At 41.7% G+C, this 17012-nt stretch overlaps 1 protein-coding gene across 1 annotated transcript in view; it reads left to right on the top strand.

The window, feature by feature from the left end:
• The window catches only part of LOC130851870 (cyclic AMP-responsive element-binding protein 5-like), an 82639-nt gene extending 66041 nt beyond the window's left edge, over nt 1-16598 (top strand). The window contains exon 4 of the mRNA XM_057732572.1: nt 16422-16598. Coding sequence (XP_057588555.1) covers nt 16422-16598 — 177 coding nt within the window. The remainder of the gene's footprint in view (nt 1-16421) is intronic.
• The last annotated feature ends 414 nt before the right edge of the window (nt 16599-17012 follow it).

Below are 17012 nucleotides of genomic sequence, written 5' to 3'. Positions count from 1 at the left end.
AGCGGCTTTAGTTAATTTCCAAATTCTGTGACACTGCAGGGCTCCCCCTCTTCTCACCCATTCCTAATTCATTTCTTAAAACACAATCTAAATATATCATGGGAGATGCACCATTACTTTCCCTTCTTTCAAGTAATGCATTTTTACGTAAACATGTTGTTTATGATAGAACCTTTTACCGATGCTTTGTGTTGCCTTTGCTCAAGAAAATACATTTTAAAAGAATTCTCCCCAGCCTGGCATGTGATGTTTCATTAGCCAACATAACCTTGTTTATTTGCTTTTTAAAATTTTATTTGGGAAAGGAAATCAATTTGCACCCCTGACACGCTGCCAGGTTCCTGTTTATAAGCACACAATAGGCAGCTTGGAGGGGGCAAAAATAGATAGTTTATGATTTCAGCTTTAAGTATGACACAATCTGTATATGAAACCATAGAAGCAATAGTGTCTTCCTGTCTCTGCAGTCATGCTCTACAGTTTAAGCTTTTTTATCAGTGCATTATCCAAGTGTGCACGGAATAAATGGTCCTAATTGTGCCGGGCACTTTAAGTGTGAGGAAGAATTGTCAGAACAAAAGGAACTCTTTGCTGGGCTTTTGTTTTTGTTTTTTACAGAAAACTCTCTAAGCAACTGGCTGAGACTCAGCCCTCTAACTGTGCTGTGCTCTGGGGAGGCTTAAAGCGTCCCTACAACAAAATAGAGTGTCCTCAGGCCCTCTGCTGTCAAAGATTCCAATGGCCTCAGGGGAGGTGGGCAGGACCTGAAGGCCAGTGTGTCCATCATTGAAGAGAATCCCTTCCCCTTCACTCTAGACCCCCAACGGTGATGTGAAGAGATGGTCATCCTCTGGACTTGACCCTCACTCCTGCCTTCTTTGAGTGTCTGTCTGCTTTTCTCTTCCCCAAGATGAAATCATTACGTTACTGGTTCAACCTATTCAAAGGTTACCCTGAGATAAAGTTACTCTCTGCTGCACAGAGATTAAACTCTCTACACTCATCTATTATAGCAGAAAGAGCACGGAAGTAGGAGGCAAGAAAGAGATCTAGATTCTAGTCCTGCTTCTGCCTCCATTGAGATGTGGGCCACTGGGGTGGTTGCATTTCCTTCTCTGGCCTCCATTTTCTTCTCTATAAAATCAAGGAGTTGGATTCCAGGCTCTCTGTGGTGTCTTTCAAATCTCAAGGTCTGAGAGCAGGAATGTATTAGCTTCATAAAAATCTTCTCCTCGAACTGGGAGTTTTTTCTTTCCTGTCTTTCCAGCTTGCATCCAGGCTGGATCTCCTGTTTTGGGTTTTTCCATCTGCAGTCCTGTTTCTATTCCTGATGAGGTGGAGATAACTTCATCCCTCCTTTTCACTGCCCCAGTTTCCACTGTTTCAGTAATTATTTTAACTTCCGTGGATCTGCTTTTTCTTTGTTCCTTTTCATGTTCCCCAATTACCATTGAAACCTAACAGTTAAATCCTGCATAATTCTGCGGGCCAACAGAATTAGTGTCTCTTTGGTTACAGACACTGTTCCTGAAGGCAGGACAGGGTCCCTTTCCATCCCACCCTGCCATTTGTAGGGTCAGCCTGTAGCCACAGCTTCTTATTGAAGCCCTGAAGTTCTTTTCCAGTTTTTTAAAGTGACTCTTTATTTCACTGAGCTTGTCACACGCTCTAGGTATGCTCTGTATGTGAATCTAGAATGTTCACATGGATGCGTTGAGGAGGGAAGCTGACTTGGGGTGGGAGGAGCTTGACTACAAGGGGACTCTTTCATTATTCGTCTCTGCTAGTAATTAGAGGGCACTATTGGATAGATATAATTGGATCATATCACAAAAATTAAGATAAAAGGCCGTAAGCATTTCACCCTCCTCCTTCCAACCCTGGCTGAGCACCACCACCCACACCCCCGCTCCTCAGCCTCTGCTGAGATGTTGTGCAGCCTGTGCTAAGGCTCAGTGTACTAGAGTTATCTTAGAAAGCCTAAGCACCACTGTGTCTGTGTGTGTGTGTGTGTGTGTGTGTGTGTGTGTGTACATAGAAATCTTCCTCAAAGCTTCCATGTGCTAGAAAGATAGCTTTTCTGGATTCCCTCTACACAAAGATAACTTAGTGTCAAATATATCTTTTCCCTCAGCTGCCATTGGAACAGCACTAAAGAGCTTTCAGAAAAGTTCTTGATGGTTCTAAACCCAGTAAATGAAAGGGAAGAGAGAAAAGGGAAAGAGGTACCTTTTAACCTTGTCAGCACTTCTTCAGACATAGGAACCTAAACCTCTATCCAATGTGGAGATGTGAAAGGATGTTTGAATAAATGGAGCAACATACAGGACAAGGCTTGGGGGAGTAGTCTCTTCTTCTGCCAGCAGATGATTAGATTTGATGCCTAAACACTGTCACTGTTCCATTAAAAAGGGGATGGAGAATTGGTTAGCTACCCAGAGAAACCCAGCATTATGTGTAAATGCAGGACTTACTTGTAGACTAAGCTGCTTAACTAGGGTGAAGATAATATAAGCAATTCAAATAGTTCTTCATCTTTTGCCCTGAATATGCCTTTTATTAATGATTATAAACCTTTAAAATGGCTTTTCATACTGAGATTCTATTTAAGTTTCTAAATTCATCTGTAGGGGTTGAAGCTATTTCATAAAGTGACTAGTAAACAATATAAGTATGAAAAGATACATGAAAAGTATTTTTTTAATACATAGGTCTACAATAGGGCTTCTTTAAAAGTAACCAGGCTATATATATATATATATATATATATATATATAGTCTGGAAATGGCATCAAAGCAAAGGGAAAGATGCAGGCCTTTTGTCCAAGGACTCCCTTACTATAAGCTTCTATAGTTTGAGTGTTTCTTTACTTTTTTCTCTTCTTTTCTGCATGGGCTGAGAATCGAACCTGACCTTCCACGGGGCAGGTGAAAATTCTACCACTGAACCACCCAGGTGTTTCTTATGTGGGTTCCTGACTCCTCTGAGTTCTTATCTTTGTTTTAGGTTTAGAAATTTTGTTTCTTAGCCTATCAACTAATCAGTAAATTTGTTCCACCTTAAAGTTGTCAGTTGAAGAAGCAGCACAATAGGATGAAAATGAACTCAAGATGGCAAATTATAGAATGTTCAAGTTACTGAAGACCAGGGGCCTATAGATTTGGTGTCTGACCATAAGAGTGAGAGGTTGCTGTGGGAGATCATGTAAATACAAATATTTCATTGGCCTTAGTGCTTACTTAGCAAGCCAACCCATCAATCCTGACTGTCTAGGATAGAAAAATGCGGCTTCTAAATGTACTTACTTTCCTCCCATCCAATAGCTGGCAGAAAGGAGCGCTGAGCTCCGCACGGTACTGGCTTTATGATACATAGACGCCAGGTGCCAAATTCTTCCTTCTGTGACGCCCACATATAAAGCCATGCTTATTCCAAGCCCGATTGTTTCACCAGGAGGAATGTAGACAAATCGGAAGCTGTGGCCTAAAAGTAAGACCTTGTTTTGAGGATGTGTATCTGGTTCAGGGGAGCCAGGCTTGTCGCGGCTCATCTTTGTGCGGTGGAGCTGGGTTACCTGGGCAGATGTGGGATGGGTGCGTCTTAGCTCTGCCTTCTGTTGTTTTTATCAGTCCAATCATGGTTTGTTAGGCACATGGGTAAATACAGAGCACATTCAGTTAGTGAAGTCCTGCCCTTAGAAAGTTCAAATTAAAGGAAAGGAAATAAAGCTACAGATAACAATTTTTTTTTTAGTTATTGTAGGTGGGGTAGAGTGAAAAATGTCACTGGGTCACAAACTGGGGTTTCTGATCTTTTAGGTTCCCTTGGATATCACAATGTATATATAAATACGTTATAAATAATATATATATAGTTTATATATACTCACACACACTTCTCTGTGTGTGTGTGTGTGTGTGTGTGTGTGCACACGTGCTTGCAGAGGAACTATCTGAAGAGATATAGTAAAAGATTCATTTTTTCTGCATGTTAGGATGATGGATAATTTTGTTCCTGCTTATTTTTTTCTTGTATAAATTTTCTCCATGAACACGTATATTACAAATACATAGCCTGCAAAATAGAATAATGCAAGTTTAATCGAAACATAGTTGTATTGCATATTTTCTGACTGTCCATTCAGGCCCATTTCCCTCTTTTCCACTCTGCTGTCTGCCCTGAAAGGCTATCTGTTTACACCACATGAATGAGCACCTTTAACCTGTGTTTTCCCACTGGATCGGGGCCAGTGGCCACAGGGTCACCACAACAGGTTCCAGAGAGGGAGGAAGGGAACCTGAGGGTCTGTTCTCCCAGCTCTTTCAGTTAGTCGCCTCCTTTGACTAAGGGTCACAGTTCTGGCCATGTGCCCTCTCCACACATCTCTCTTTCTCCCCTGGTCCCACTAACCTCTTCTCTTCCCTGAGTGCTGATAGCCTTTCCTTTCTCTCACTCCTGGAAGCCTAGCAATGCTAATAGCTCCCTGCTGAAACTGGCCCCAGGTTACAACACTCTGGCTTGTGCTTTCCTGCACTCTGCCCACAACTTTGCAACTAGCTTCTTTATTAGTCACTCTTCAAATTACCCATTTTGAGCATGCTGTTTGTTTCCTACTGGGACCCCAAGTGATACAGGAGTCAAACACTCTAATTGAGATTGTGCATTTATCTGTACTGTCTGCTAGATTAACTAAAGCATCAGTTTCCTTCTGTTTGACTAGAATTTTATCAACATTGTGAAAAAGTAGATCTGATGGTATAATGGAGCGAAATGCGATTTTAGAAATCAAGGAATGTAAAAGCTTCAAAAGACAATTGTGTAGAAAAATGAATTCATGACTTTTCAGAAGTATTTTAAAAACATGAGATACAAGGGAGGAAAGTCATAAAAGAGATCCTTGGTGGTCAAAAAAAAAAAGAGCCATTGGATTTTCTGTGTATTTTTCTTTTCCTGAATTCTTGTTTTAAGAATAAGGATCAGAAATGGTCTGATGTTTTTGGATTGAAATGAATGAGGGAGGAATGGATGTTATGAATGGGAATGGAGGGATCAAGTAAGGGAAATATGGACTCAAGGAGGCAGAGTTGTAATAGTAAACAGAGTGGCCAGGCCTCAGACATAGGCCTCACTGGGAGGTAACATTTGAGCAAACATTTGGAAGAGGTGAGAGAGGGAGCTGTGAGAATAATTCGAAGAAGACTTCCAGCCTGTGGGTGCAGTGGCACCAAGGCTTCCATGTGTTATCAGAACATCAAGGAAGTCAGTGCAAGGCTGGAGCAGAGTGAATAAGGTGAGAGGGTGGTAAGAAATGAGGTTACGGTGATGGGTAATATCTCGTAGGTTTTGAGATGTACCTTGCAGGCACTATAAACATGGAAACCATCTCACTGACCCCCATTTCACTTCTGTGAACACCTAAGGATCCAGAGAACCCAAGTTTCTACTAGGAAAATTTTTAAAAATTGGCTCTTAATATTCAGGCAGGATTTCCAGAAGCTTCTTTGGGGGCTGTCATGCCCAGTTGTGGCCAGTTCCCCCATGCTACACAAGTGCTGTTTGGTTCACTGTGGTCAAGACAAAAATGTTACCTCTTTGTATCAGGATTTCACCAAATAAGACAGATCGAATCTCTCACCGATTTCCTCTGTCGCATTATACACTTGGGTTTTGCTCTAAGACCTGAACACTGGTAGCTATGGTTCAGTTTTCTTGGAAGCAATGGAGATTCAAGCGTACTTATCCAACAGCCACTTTCCAGGATAGAAATATGCTGCTTAATTAATATCAATCATTAGAACAGTCTCGCAGGAACTTAGGTTTGTAAAGTACTAAACAATTTACAAAGCAAGGCCATTCATGGAGAGCCACCTGACGGGTTCCACCAGCAGCGAAATGAAGTGTGAGCCTCTTCATTCTCTATTGTTTTGGAGGAGGAAGTCTATCTTATTGCACACTTTCCTTCCCACTGAAGATCACATTTCTATTTTATGTTCAGAGCATAATGTTGCCAAATATTCAGGAATGCAGAGGCCCAACCAGTGCTCTAGGCTGAGGAGTTTTCAAGCAAATTCATTTTAGTGGGCCAGCCCTACCTTCCAGCCCTTTTGGCTGCGAGAGAAGAGCTGAGGAATGGGGGCCTGGGAAAGGCAAGGGAGAGTCTTTCTTCAGACCTGTGCTGTATCATTAGCAGCTTTCAAGAGAGCGATACCTTTATGTTTCTGGTCATTAAGCAAGTATTTGATTTTCTTTGAAATGCTGGAGAAATAGATAAATACCACAGCATCCTTGTGGTAGTTTTATATGTGCTTTTATTTTTAGTAATTTTACATTTTCTGGTAAGGAAAGGAGAGAAGTTTGATTAGTGATTCTAGAACAGGCCACTTGCCTCCCGCACAGCCATGCCAGGTGCTCAGTGTGACTTCTAAGCATTTCCCTGTGTGCTCACTGCTGCTTTCCGGATCCTAAAGCCCCCTTTCTTCCTTATGCCACACAGAAGCGCAAGCCTGATAATGCCATTGGTGCCATCTACTTACCTTCCCTGTACCTGCTTTAGGACCCCAGTGTTTTGCTTGTTTCTAATCACCTGACTTTGGCTCTTGGGGTCTGTTTCCTAGTTGTTAAGGAAGGCCCGTCTTGCCGCACTTCAACCAGAGTGCTCTGGTTTGGGTTGACCAGACACGTGGTGGTTTGCGGAGACTGTTGAACTGTGTCCTGGCCTCTGTGCGTTGATAGGACTTATGAGGACTCAAATCCGCAAATGTTCTCTCCTTGTATCTTAGGTTAAGATGACCATGTGCCCAGCTTAGACAAGAGGAAATTGTAGGCTGATTGCTCTTTATTCCCATATCACCACCTCGGAAATCATAATGCGTTTCTCTGTTCAGTCATCAGTCGTCCAGTTCTGTGTCAGGCACGGAGCTTAGACGTTAGCGCTAGAAGAGAAAACGAGGCAGGCCCTGTCCCCACCTTCCTGGAATGTATGATATGGTGAACTGGAAATAGGAAGTTACTGTGTCAGCAGGGTAGGAGGTGATAAAGCTCTGGAGCTTGTGGGAAAGCAAAGAAAACAGCTGTGGGAATCATTAGGGAGGCAAATTCAACAGACTGAAGAAGTTAAGCAAGATCATGTGCTTAATGGTGGATCAGATGGAAACCCAGACCTGTTGACTAGCCCTTTGCCCTCCAGACTGTGATCTAACCAGCTCTAGATGGTGTGTCTTTTCCTCTTTCTAGTGTGTGTGTCTGTGTGTGTAAAGGTATTTTTCCAGCTCATTTGATTTTCATCCCCCTTTCCCCCTAGATTTCCATATTCCCTTTAAACTGTAGGTCCTCTAAGAGAGTGCCTCTTTTTCATTTTTTCTCTTTCCACAGCATTAGTTACACTTACTATGTATTGACTAAGCAAACATCTATGTGACAGGTGACAGGCATTGTATTAGGCCCTGAGGACAATGATATGAAATCAGACCCTGTCCCTGTCACCAAAGTATTCACAGCTAGAAGGGGAAGACTGACCTGAAGTATATAAGTAAATGCCCCTGTGTGTTATAGGAGCTTTGAAAGAAGTATGTGTGGGAGAAGATGGAGGACACAGGAATGGTTAATTGATTATAATATGGTGACCTGGAAATAATAATGATCACAATTATACATTGTGCTATAAAGGAAAGGATTGGGGTGCTGAGGTAGAAAATAACAGGGGGCCGGATATCTTTAGTTAGGGGAGTAGTGTTAGCATTGGCAGTGATCATGGTAATCATGATAATTAGAATAATGGCTACTAACATTTATTGGCCATTTAATGTGTCCGGCATCGCACTCGGCTCTGTATTTATAGTACCTAACTTAATATACAACCCTTACAAGGTAGGGTTGTTCCTATGTGATGAATGAGAAAACTGAAGCAAAGAGAAGCTATACACTTGCTCAAGATCACACATCATTCATTTCTTCACCAAATAATTGAATTTATTGCATATCTACAAAGTGCATGACACTGGCTGATTTCAGATGCACGTGGAATGTTCCCTCTTCCAAGTTTCCTGAAGGAAGCATTTGTGAAAGTAAGTCAGGCTTTCCAGTGAAGGTGCGGACAAGGCTCTGTGGGAGAGCAGAGCAGGGAACTAACGGGGCCAGAAGGAGTGGGGGAAGGCTCCACAGAGGAGGGAGTGTCAGAGCTGGATCTTGATGAATGAATTGACTTCAGAGAGGAAGTGTTATGTGCAAAGGTGAAAAAGAGACATGAAATGGTGTGGGATAGTCAAGAAGCATTGAGGGGTGTGTGTGTGAGTGGTAGGGGAGGGGATGTGGATGATGGGTTGCCAGGAGGTGATGTAAGAAAGATTGATGGGGATCAGATTGTAAAAGGCTGAAGTCAACACGAAGGTACACATAGGAGGTCATGGACGGCCAGCAGAAGCGTTTAAGTAGGCTCATGCCATGATGGAATGCTCAGCTTTCTGGAAGAATATTCTCAAGAAATGAGGAACCTTACCCGTGAGCAGAGCATACAATATCATTTTCAGTGGCGTTAGCTGAGTTTCGAAATTCCAGGATATCTGTAGATACAGCAGCCCCAGAAATTTGCTCCACTGTAATTCTAGCAACCTGAATGAAGTCCGAGTGCCATTTCATTCCTTCTATCCCATTTGATTATATTCAGCAGAAGCAACCAAGACAGTAATGCAGGAGATGAGAGCAGAGAGTTGGACAGTCCAAGGAACTGAGAATCTGAACAGGAAGGAGCAGGATCTTTGAGAGACACCCAAAAACTTTCTCACAGTCAAGGGTGGCACCTGAGCAGACATTTATTGTCTTGAGCGTTTTACTACAGTATTAAATGAATAGCTATAAAATGCTTACAGGGATGCTTCAGGGCTCCATTGCCTCAAACCCAGTATTAGGAAGGATGACAGAGGTCTGGGATTGGAGGAGAGCATGGACCAGTCAGATGGATCTTGCTGTTCCGTATCTTGCAGACTGAGGGCTAGAGGCTAGAGCCCCGGTCTCCCCTACTCCCCTGGCGTGCCTCCTCTAATATCTGCTTCCTGGAAATGTGTGAGTGGGCTAAGGCCACTGATGGTTACATCAGTATGTGAGCTGCCTTTCTACCCAATGCAAGGAAAGTTGCCTTAGAAGTTGAACTTGATCCAAACGTCAGAGAAATGATCTCTTTCTCAGGCTTTCCCTGAGCTCTTGGAACTCTTAAGGAAGGTGAACTAACATCAAAGAGTGAATTAGAGATGGTGGTTTGTTTGTTTTGAAAATTTGACAAAAGTATTGATCAACACTTTTTGAACTATAGCCCTCCCTAATTCTAATCTGCACTGTTCGTTGTAAATCAGTTTAGAAATGCCTATGCAGCCAACATGACCTTGAGACAAGGATCGCTAATCAATCACTTTGAAATGAATTAATGGTGTATTCCCAGGCTTTGCTAGGTGTGAAGACAGTGGTGATGACATTGATCCAAATTAGTGGTATGACAGATAGACTGTAGTTCTCAGGATCACATACCAGCATCAGTTAATAACTTCTTTTAATGTCCATAGAAAGGATGTCAGGTACACTTTATTTTTTGCCGTGTCACTTTCTGCTAGAAAATATTTTTACAGAGAGACTATCGAGGCAGTGTGGCTTAGTAGGTAATAGCCTGGATTCTGAAGCCAAACTGCCTAGTTCTGAGCTTCTCCACTTATTGATTGTGTGACTCTGAGGACTCTTACCCTCTCTGTGCCTCAGTTTCCTCATTATAAAATGGAGGTGATAATCACACCAAACTCCTAGACTGATGATAAGGATTAAATGAGTTTTCTGACATATGGTCATGCTGTGTATGAGCCATTATTTATAATATTTCAATTAATATCAGTCATAGGGAGTAGCCACACAGAATGAACCATTACTCTCTGAGCTTCACACTTGGAACTTTACTAAAAGGATAGAAGTACACATTTGCTGTCAGGTGCTGTGATGGAACATCTGTCATTCCATGTGAAACTCACTACAGTCCTGTCCATTAGATGATTATCTCCATTTTAAAGATGGGGAAGGTATGGCTCAGAGAACTTAAATAACATGCCCCAGATGATATAGAGCTGAAGTGAACTTGAGCCTATACTGCAGTGCTTATGTTTTCTTTCTATACTTTTTTTCCTTTTAGAATTCTCCAGGGATAAGTAGCAAACTCTGAAAAAGCAGAATTAAAATTACACGTCAAAGCTGGCATTTTCATAGTACCCTGTGCTCTCCTCTCCCTTCCTCTCCTGCAGAGATTACTTGAGATGGTGTCTTATCTTATGTGGCCCATCTTGCACTGTGTGACTATGCTAAGGAGAGAGGGGCAGCCTAAGTGGCCCCTGGTCTCCCCCACCACCCTGCCTTGCCTCCTCTAACATCTCACCGTCTCCTCTGTCAGGGAGCAGCCCACCCTCTCAGGAGGATTCAAAACACTCATGCTGTTCCAGCTACCGAGAGCACCAGAAAGGAGTAATGACAGAGCCTAGTACCTTCCAGAAGGTTAGAACCATTGTTATTCTGTGAAAGTCACAGACATCTTTTGGATGCAGTTCATGGATATTTATATCTGGGAAGTTCTGAAAGTCTTCATAACTGCCTGGGCATCATTAAGATGCAAACAATTCTAGGATTGCACAACTCAACTTGTAAGCGCGTGTGGGGTTGACCCTGGCTCTTTATAGAGAAACTTATAAAGTTTCCACACCTTGGCAGTTGGAAAGAATATAGATTTTGAAGATAACATTTTGGGACTTTATGGGAATCAACATCATTTTGCTTGTATGCTCCAACCTTCACTTTCATTTGTGGTCCACCTCCCTTCATCCTTCATTACCACACCCTGAAATTATAGTTATTTGTAAGAGCATGGACTTATATTCATATACATCAGGTTGTTTTTTTGCATATTGTATTCCAAGCCCATGCATGCAGGGCAATTACCACTCTACCTCAAGCTCACTGACTGTGCAATCAAGACTCATTATTACCCTGGTTCTCATTCCATTCACACCCTTTATGTCTCAAAACAGCAGTGAATGGGGAGGAAGGTATATTGCAGGGCATAAAGGAAAGAAGAAGGCCAAGGACATGAGGATAAATCTGAACTAAGAAGGGGAAAATTTAGGTAAAGGTGGTTTTCTGAGGAGCTATTCATCTTTGGTGCTCCAGAAATTTTACTTTTTGCTAGATCTGTTTCTTGAATCATGACCCCTTGGGTCTGGTGGAAAGCTATAATTTTCGGAAGGCTTATTTCTGCAAAAGCTTATGGTTATGGAGAAAAATCAACGTTTGTAGGCCCACGAATCAGAGTCTAAAAAGTTTGTTTGGATATTTAGTGTCTGATAAAATGTAACATAGAAAGACTTGTGGAGTATCAGAACTGGAAAAGATCGTGGAGACCATGTGGTCCATCTCTCTCCTTTTAGTGATGAGGCTGTGAAGCCAAGGGAAGCTCAATGATTGACACAGGTTACATGGCTACAAGGAGGGGTAGAGAGACTGAAGTAGAAGAGACCTCCATACTCCTGAGCCAGTATATTTTCAACATTATCACACATTACTAATATTTGGAAGCATTTGAACAAAAGTATGAACCGTGTATTATGAGAGAATCTTAGCAAGAAGAGACCTTGGAGGTCATCTAGTGCCATCTCCCTCCTGATGCAAGAAATCCTCTTGGTGACATCCTTAACAGATGGCTCTACACCCTACTGGCTTCAGTATGATGCTAGGAATCTCAGTACTTTATAAGGCAACTTATTTTATCTTTGGCTATCCCTACGTATTGGTAAACTTACCCCAACAAAAGGTCAAATCTCTTTCTTTCTTTCTTTTTTTTTTTTTTCAAATTTCTATTTTTAAAGCATCAGTCCAGAAGGAGTGAGTGGAGTGTGGCCGGAGGAGAATGGAAATGGTATTAGTGATGATGTAAAGTTTTATTCTTTTTATCTTAAAATAAGGATAATAATGCCTATCTTGTAGGGTCATTGTGAAGATTAGAGGTGCAGTTTATAAAGCATCTACCATAAGAGCTGCTTCAATAGGTACTCAAATTGTAGTTATTGTTGGCTTTTATTATCACGATCCCATTTTTTGTAATTATGCCCTCTGGAGCAACATAGATTATGACTATTCCTGCAAATATTTGAAGGCAGTTAGCATGACCTCTAAGCCTTCTTTTCTTCAGACTAAATATTCCCTGATTCTTCTACCATTTTTCCTGTGATGCATCTTGGATGCCTTCATTGCTTTCATTCGCTCCTATTTGTCAATTTCCCCCTTAAAATGTGGTGGCCAAATGTGGTCAGTCTGATGTGCTCAACCCTGGAATAATTACTTCCCTTGATCTGGACATTGCACTTCTCCTACAGCAACCTAGATTTATGTTAGCATTTTTGGAGGCCAGATCACACAGTTGGCTCAAGTAAAACCTGGTTTTACCATCCAGAATGTTAGTGATGCCTCCCAACATTGTGTCAACCACAGATTTGACAAGCATGATTTTTACATCTTCATCCAAGCTGTTGATAAAAATGTCGAACAAGAAAAGGCCAAAGGCTGAGCCTCCAGGAACACCTCAGGTCCTGCACATTGACATCCATCCAGTGGTTGGTGACATTGATTCACCAGCTCCAAATCTATGCACCTATACTAACAAAAATAACTCAGAAAGATGTAGTCACTCTTTGTGTTTTTGAAATTGGATATTTAATTTATCTAAAGATAAAATGCCATTCTTTTATCAAGGAAGGCAGGTTTTGAACCCATAATTGGGAAAATGTGAACTCAGAAAGTAATTTCATGTTTGAGTTACTATGTAATGCTGAAAGGAAAAAAATCATCTTCTCTTAATGTGAAATGATAATTCTTGTTTAAATTTGTTTATTTTTCCAAAATGTTTTGAAATTACTCTCTGGGGCTGGGGGAAGGAGGCTGGAGAATTTGCAGAGTTCATGTGTTGGGGGGAAAGGAGATTTTTGAAATATTAGGGTTTAACTTTCAGGAGCCTTTTACATCCCTAGTGGAGATCACAAAGACAAAGAGATCTCTTAAAAATGTTGGTGGCGGGGGGTGTGAAGTATATTCCTAGATAGTCTTTTTTATTCTTTTTAATGATTCTCAGAGAAGATTCTTAAACTTTTTGAGAGGAGAGGTATTTCTTTCTCTCATTTAACATGCTTTACGCTGAAGAAATCAAACCAATTTCTTTGCACCAGGTTTCAAAAACTTTGGACCAAGTTTTTCTTGGTTTTCATGGTGGAGATAAAGAATGGTTATGGACATACCATTTGAGCCAAAGTGCTCAAAAGCTTGAAGCTTATTTCTTGGTATCTTCCTCCAAGGGCTCATTTAATGTTTTCTCAAAGGCTTCACTTTTCAATCTACGTTCCATGTTTGTGGCTTCCTTCTTAATTCTGATCCTTTCTATTTCTCCACCCCATAATCAAACAAGTATCTTAACACTTTAACATATCTTAACATTGCTTATTGTGAGCATGCTTTGAGATTTCAAGGTAAATAAACAAGAGAGTTAGTATTCTCAAAAATTGCCCAGGGAATAAAAGATAAGATTTCATCATCCTGAATGTTCTGGAAATGTCATTCTATAGTTTACTCATTCTCTCAGTATTTACTGTGTGCCTGCGATATGCCAGGCACTGACCTGGGCAACGGAGATTCAATGGGGAGTAAAGTCAGATTTAGTCCCTTCTCTCATTGTGCTTATATTCTAGAAACAGATATTGATCAAATAATTGAGGACAATTGTGAACTTGTGAAGAGTGCTATGAAGCAGGGGGAGATAGTGCCCATCATTGAAGAGGTCAAGGAAGGCTTTCTCACATGGTGCTTAGTTTGTGATTTGATGGTAGAGTCAGGGGAAGAGTACAGGTAGCAGAAAACCGTATATTCAGCTCTGTGAACTGAAGTGGAGCATGTTCAGTGTGAGAGCAGGAAAATTCCTACAGGTGGAGTGAATTGCAGGGAGCAAGACTGTGAAGGTGGTGTGAGATAAGCTGGGGAGATAGGAAGGGTCTTATACAGGCCTTGGAAGTCACACTGAGAGTGCTTTCGGGGTCTTCTTTAACCATGAGAAGCCATCTAAGAACATGGAGAGGGTGAGCAACGTAGGGGAATTTATGTGCGATATGATTAGTTTTGCCTTTTGAAAAGATGACTGTGGCTGTATTATGGGAAAGAGGAGAAAGGGAAGTCAAAGTGAGTGACAAGGGACCAGTTAGGAGAGCACTTGTTTAATCTAAGAAAGAAGGTGATGGTGGTTGGGTGGAAGTTGGTGGAAGAAGAGACGGAACGAGAAGGATGCTTACATTGAATTTATGGTACTTGGGGACTACATCTGGGGGGTGATAGAAAAGAAGTGCCAAAGATAGCTCAAGGAGGGTTCAGACATTTTATGTTATTGTTTGTGAACTTACAAAGAATATTATTTTAAAAATTGTATAGCTCTATTGATACCTTTCGCTAGCACAGCAGACAGGAATAATAAAGAGAGTCAGAAATCCTTCTGTGCCTCAGATCTATTACTGACAAAGTAGGTGACTGTGAAAAAGATGAAAATGTTCGCATATCTTTAAGGATCTAAACAATGGAAAATAATACTTATATTGTTTACTTCATCACAGCCTCACTGAGACCTAGGGAAATAAGTTTGTTAAGCTTCACTTTCAAAAGAAATAACGATTATCTTTATTTTCACTATTACTTTTAGATTGATTCTTTATGCCTCTAAATCCTATAAAAAGAACTCAAGCATGTCCCCGTGCTGCCACCCCAATATATAGATCACTATTTCCTTTCACCTTACTTTAACCAACCACAATATTTTCCCATGTCAGAAAAACCTTCCAGTATATAAGGGGAGCCTTTGGATCATGTGTGTGTGTGTGTGTCTAAGTCCATTCATGCCTTTGGGATCCCAAGACAACAGTTGGCTTACAGTCTAAGCCAGGTGCCCAGTTGCCGTCTGGATTCATGACAAGCAGTGTGGTCAGGGTTTAGAAATCAGAAACCTGGGAAAGGTGCAGTGTGATGGACACAAGCCCCCCCCAGTACCATTTATGTTATCACCATCATTTAACACATAGTGTAGGAAATCCTGTTCTTTACAGAAGAACTTCAGAGAACCACTTCTATTACTCCTGGGTAACATTTATTTTTTTTCTTTGCTAACCCCAAAGCGTAGAGAGGTAGATATTTTTCCACTAGTAAATTGCTAGTGACACTCGGTTTCTTTCCTGTCATCCTCAACCCATTGTCCAACTGACCTCTCAGATTTCCCTACCCTTCAAGGCAGAAGAGCTGTACCTGGCTGTTTCCAGAGGCTCACTTACTTACATTGCTTTGCCCTGCACTTTCTTTTTGTCTTCTAGGTTCTGAATTTCTCATGTTTCAGCCCCATCATGTTGATCAGCCCTCTTCTGCCTCAGTGTGAATCCTCTCTTGTTGTCCCAGTGACATTCCTTCCTAGGATGTCTTTTAAGGCAGCTTTATCATGTATATTTTACTTTACTTTTGAATTTTAAACAAAGAAGCCTTCATTCAAACAATCAGAAATAAATACGTGATATTAGGTCTCTAAGTGACTCAGTTGTGTCAGTATTTTCTTCACTACTTCCATGTAATGTCTGTTTGCTGACTGGCTGCTATGCTCTAGGCACCACAGTTAGAGTGTGAACACAAACATCCTGTGCTCTTGAGGAAAAGACAATGAACGAGTAAACAGACTGACAGTCCTTGTCAGTATTCCGTTTTCCCACCAAATTGTTAGAGATTGATTTTATGGAAATACAGCAGAGATTTGTAACTCTCCCCCTTGTCACTGGATCCCAGACACCGTGTCGTCTTTTCCAGTCATTCATCCTCACTCCCCAGGTTGTTGAGCTTGGGTCATGAGTACCCAGATTATGATTTGGAAAATTAGTTTCCTAGGGAAGAAAAAGAGGTGGTTAGCTGTACAGGACTGAAAAAGAAAAAATAACAAGTGTGCTTGTCATTCAAAGCTGGGTGCTGAATGGCTCTTCACTAAATCATAGTCTTATGCACTTACCCCAGAAATCATTTTCAAATGCAATATATATCACACCAAGTCAGAGCCAGATATGCACTAAACATCCCTGATGTAAACCTCACATTGGGATGGCAGCAGGGTGATTAGTGAACTTCCAGGTATTTTTTTATGTGCTTTACTCTTAAGGTGAGTAGTTATTTTTCATCTCCTTGTCGCTGTAAGTTATAACAAGATAAATGCACCCATGGCTTGCCAGAAGCCATAACTCTGTATTTAGCTGACATGACCAGATTCCCCATTTTGCCTTTGAGAGCTTGAGAGTAGACTAAAGCGTTAACCTCTTCTGACCCTTTCCCCTCTGTCTTCTTTGGGCAGAATATCTCGATGCATAACACCATTGGTGGGGCCATGGCGGGGCCTGGAGCTCACCAGCTTGGCAGCACCCGGATGCCCAACCATGACACCAGTGTTGTGATTCAGCAGGCCATGCCGTCACCCCAGTCCAGCTCTGTCATCACACAGGCACCTTCCACCAACCGCCAGATTGGGTAAGGAGACCTCCTCGGCTATCTCTGGGTCCTGGCTGGAGCTCAGGGAATGTTCCGGACTCTCTCCTAGTTTCTAGTCCTCAGGTTGGATAAGACAGAAGTTGGTTTTCCTGGCTGGTATGATATTGCCTAGAGCTCAGAGTGATGTTTTTGATGGGAGAAGGAAAGAGGGAGTCTCTGTTTGGTGGAAGCCCTTTGACCCTGACTTTGGAGGGAAAAGCAAGTCATTCTGTGACACTGTTTCTTCAGACAAGATTCTTGAACTTTAAGATGACCGTGGGGAAATCCCATGGATGTTGAGAGCAGAGCACAGTTCTCAGGACAGATGCTTGAGGATGGTGGGGGGGAGCGTCACCTGCCCAGCCTCCTCCCTAGCTGAGTATGTCCCTCCATTCCTAAGCTCTGAGCTTGTCAGCTG

The sequence above is a fragment of the Hippopotamus amphibius genome, chromosome 4, assembly GCF_030028045.1.
Source record: "Hippopotamus amphibius kiboko isolate mHipAmp2 chromosome 4, mHipAmp2.hap2, whole genome shotgun sequence".
In the NCBI taxonomy this organism is placed as follows: Eukaryota; Metazoa; Chordata; class Mammalia; order Artiodactyla; family Hippopotamidae; genus Hippopotamus; species Hippopotamus amphibius.
Note: the sequence above shows the minus strand (reverse complement) of the source record. Positions and strands in the feature narration are given on the sequence as shown.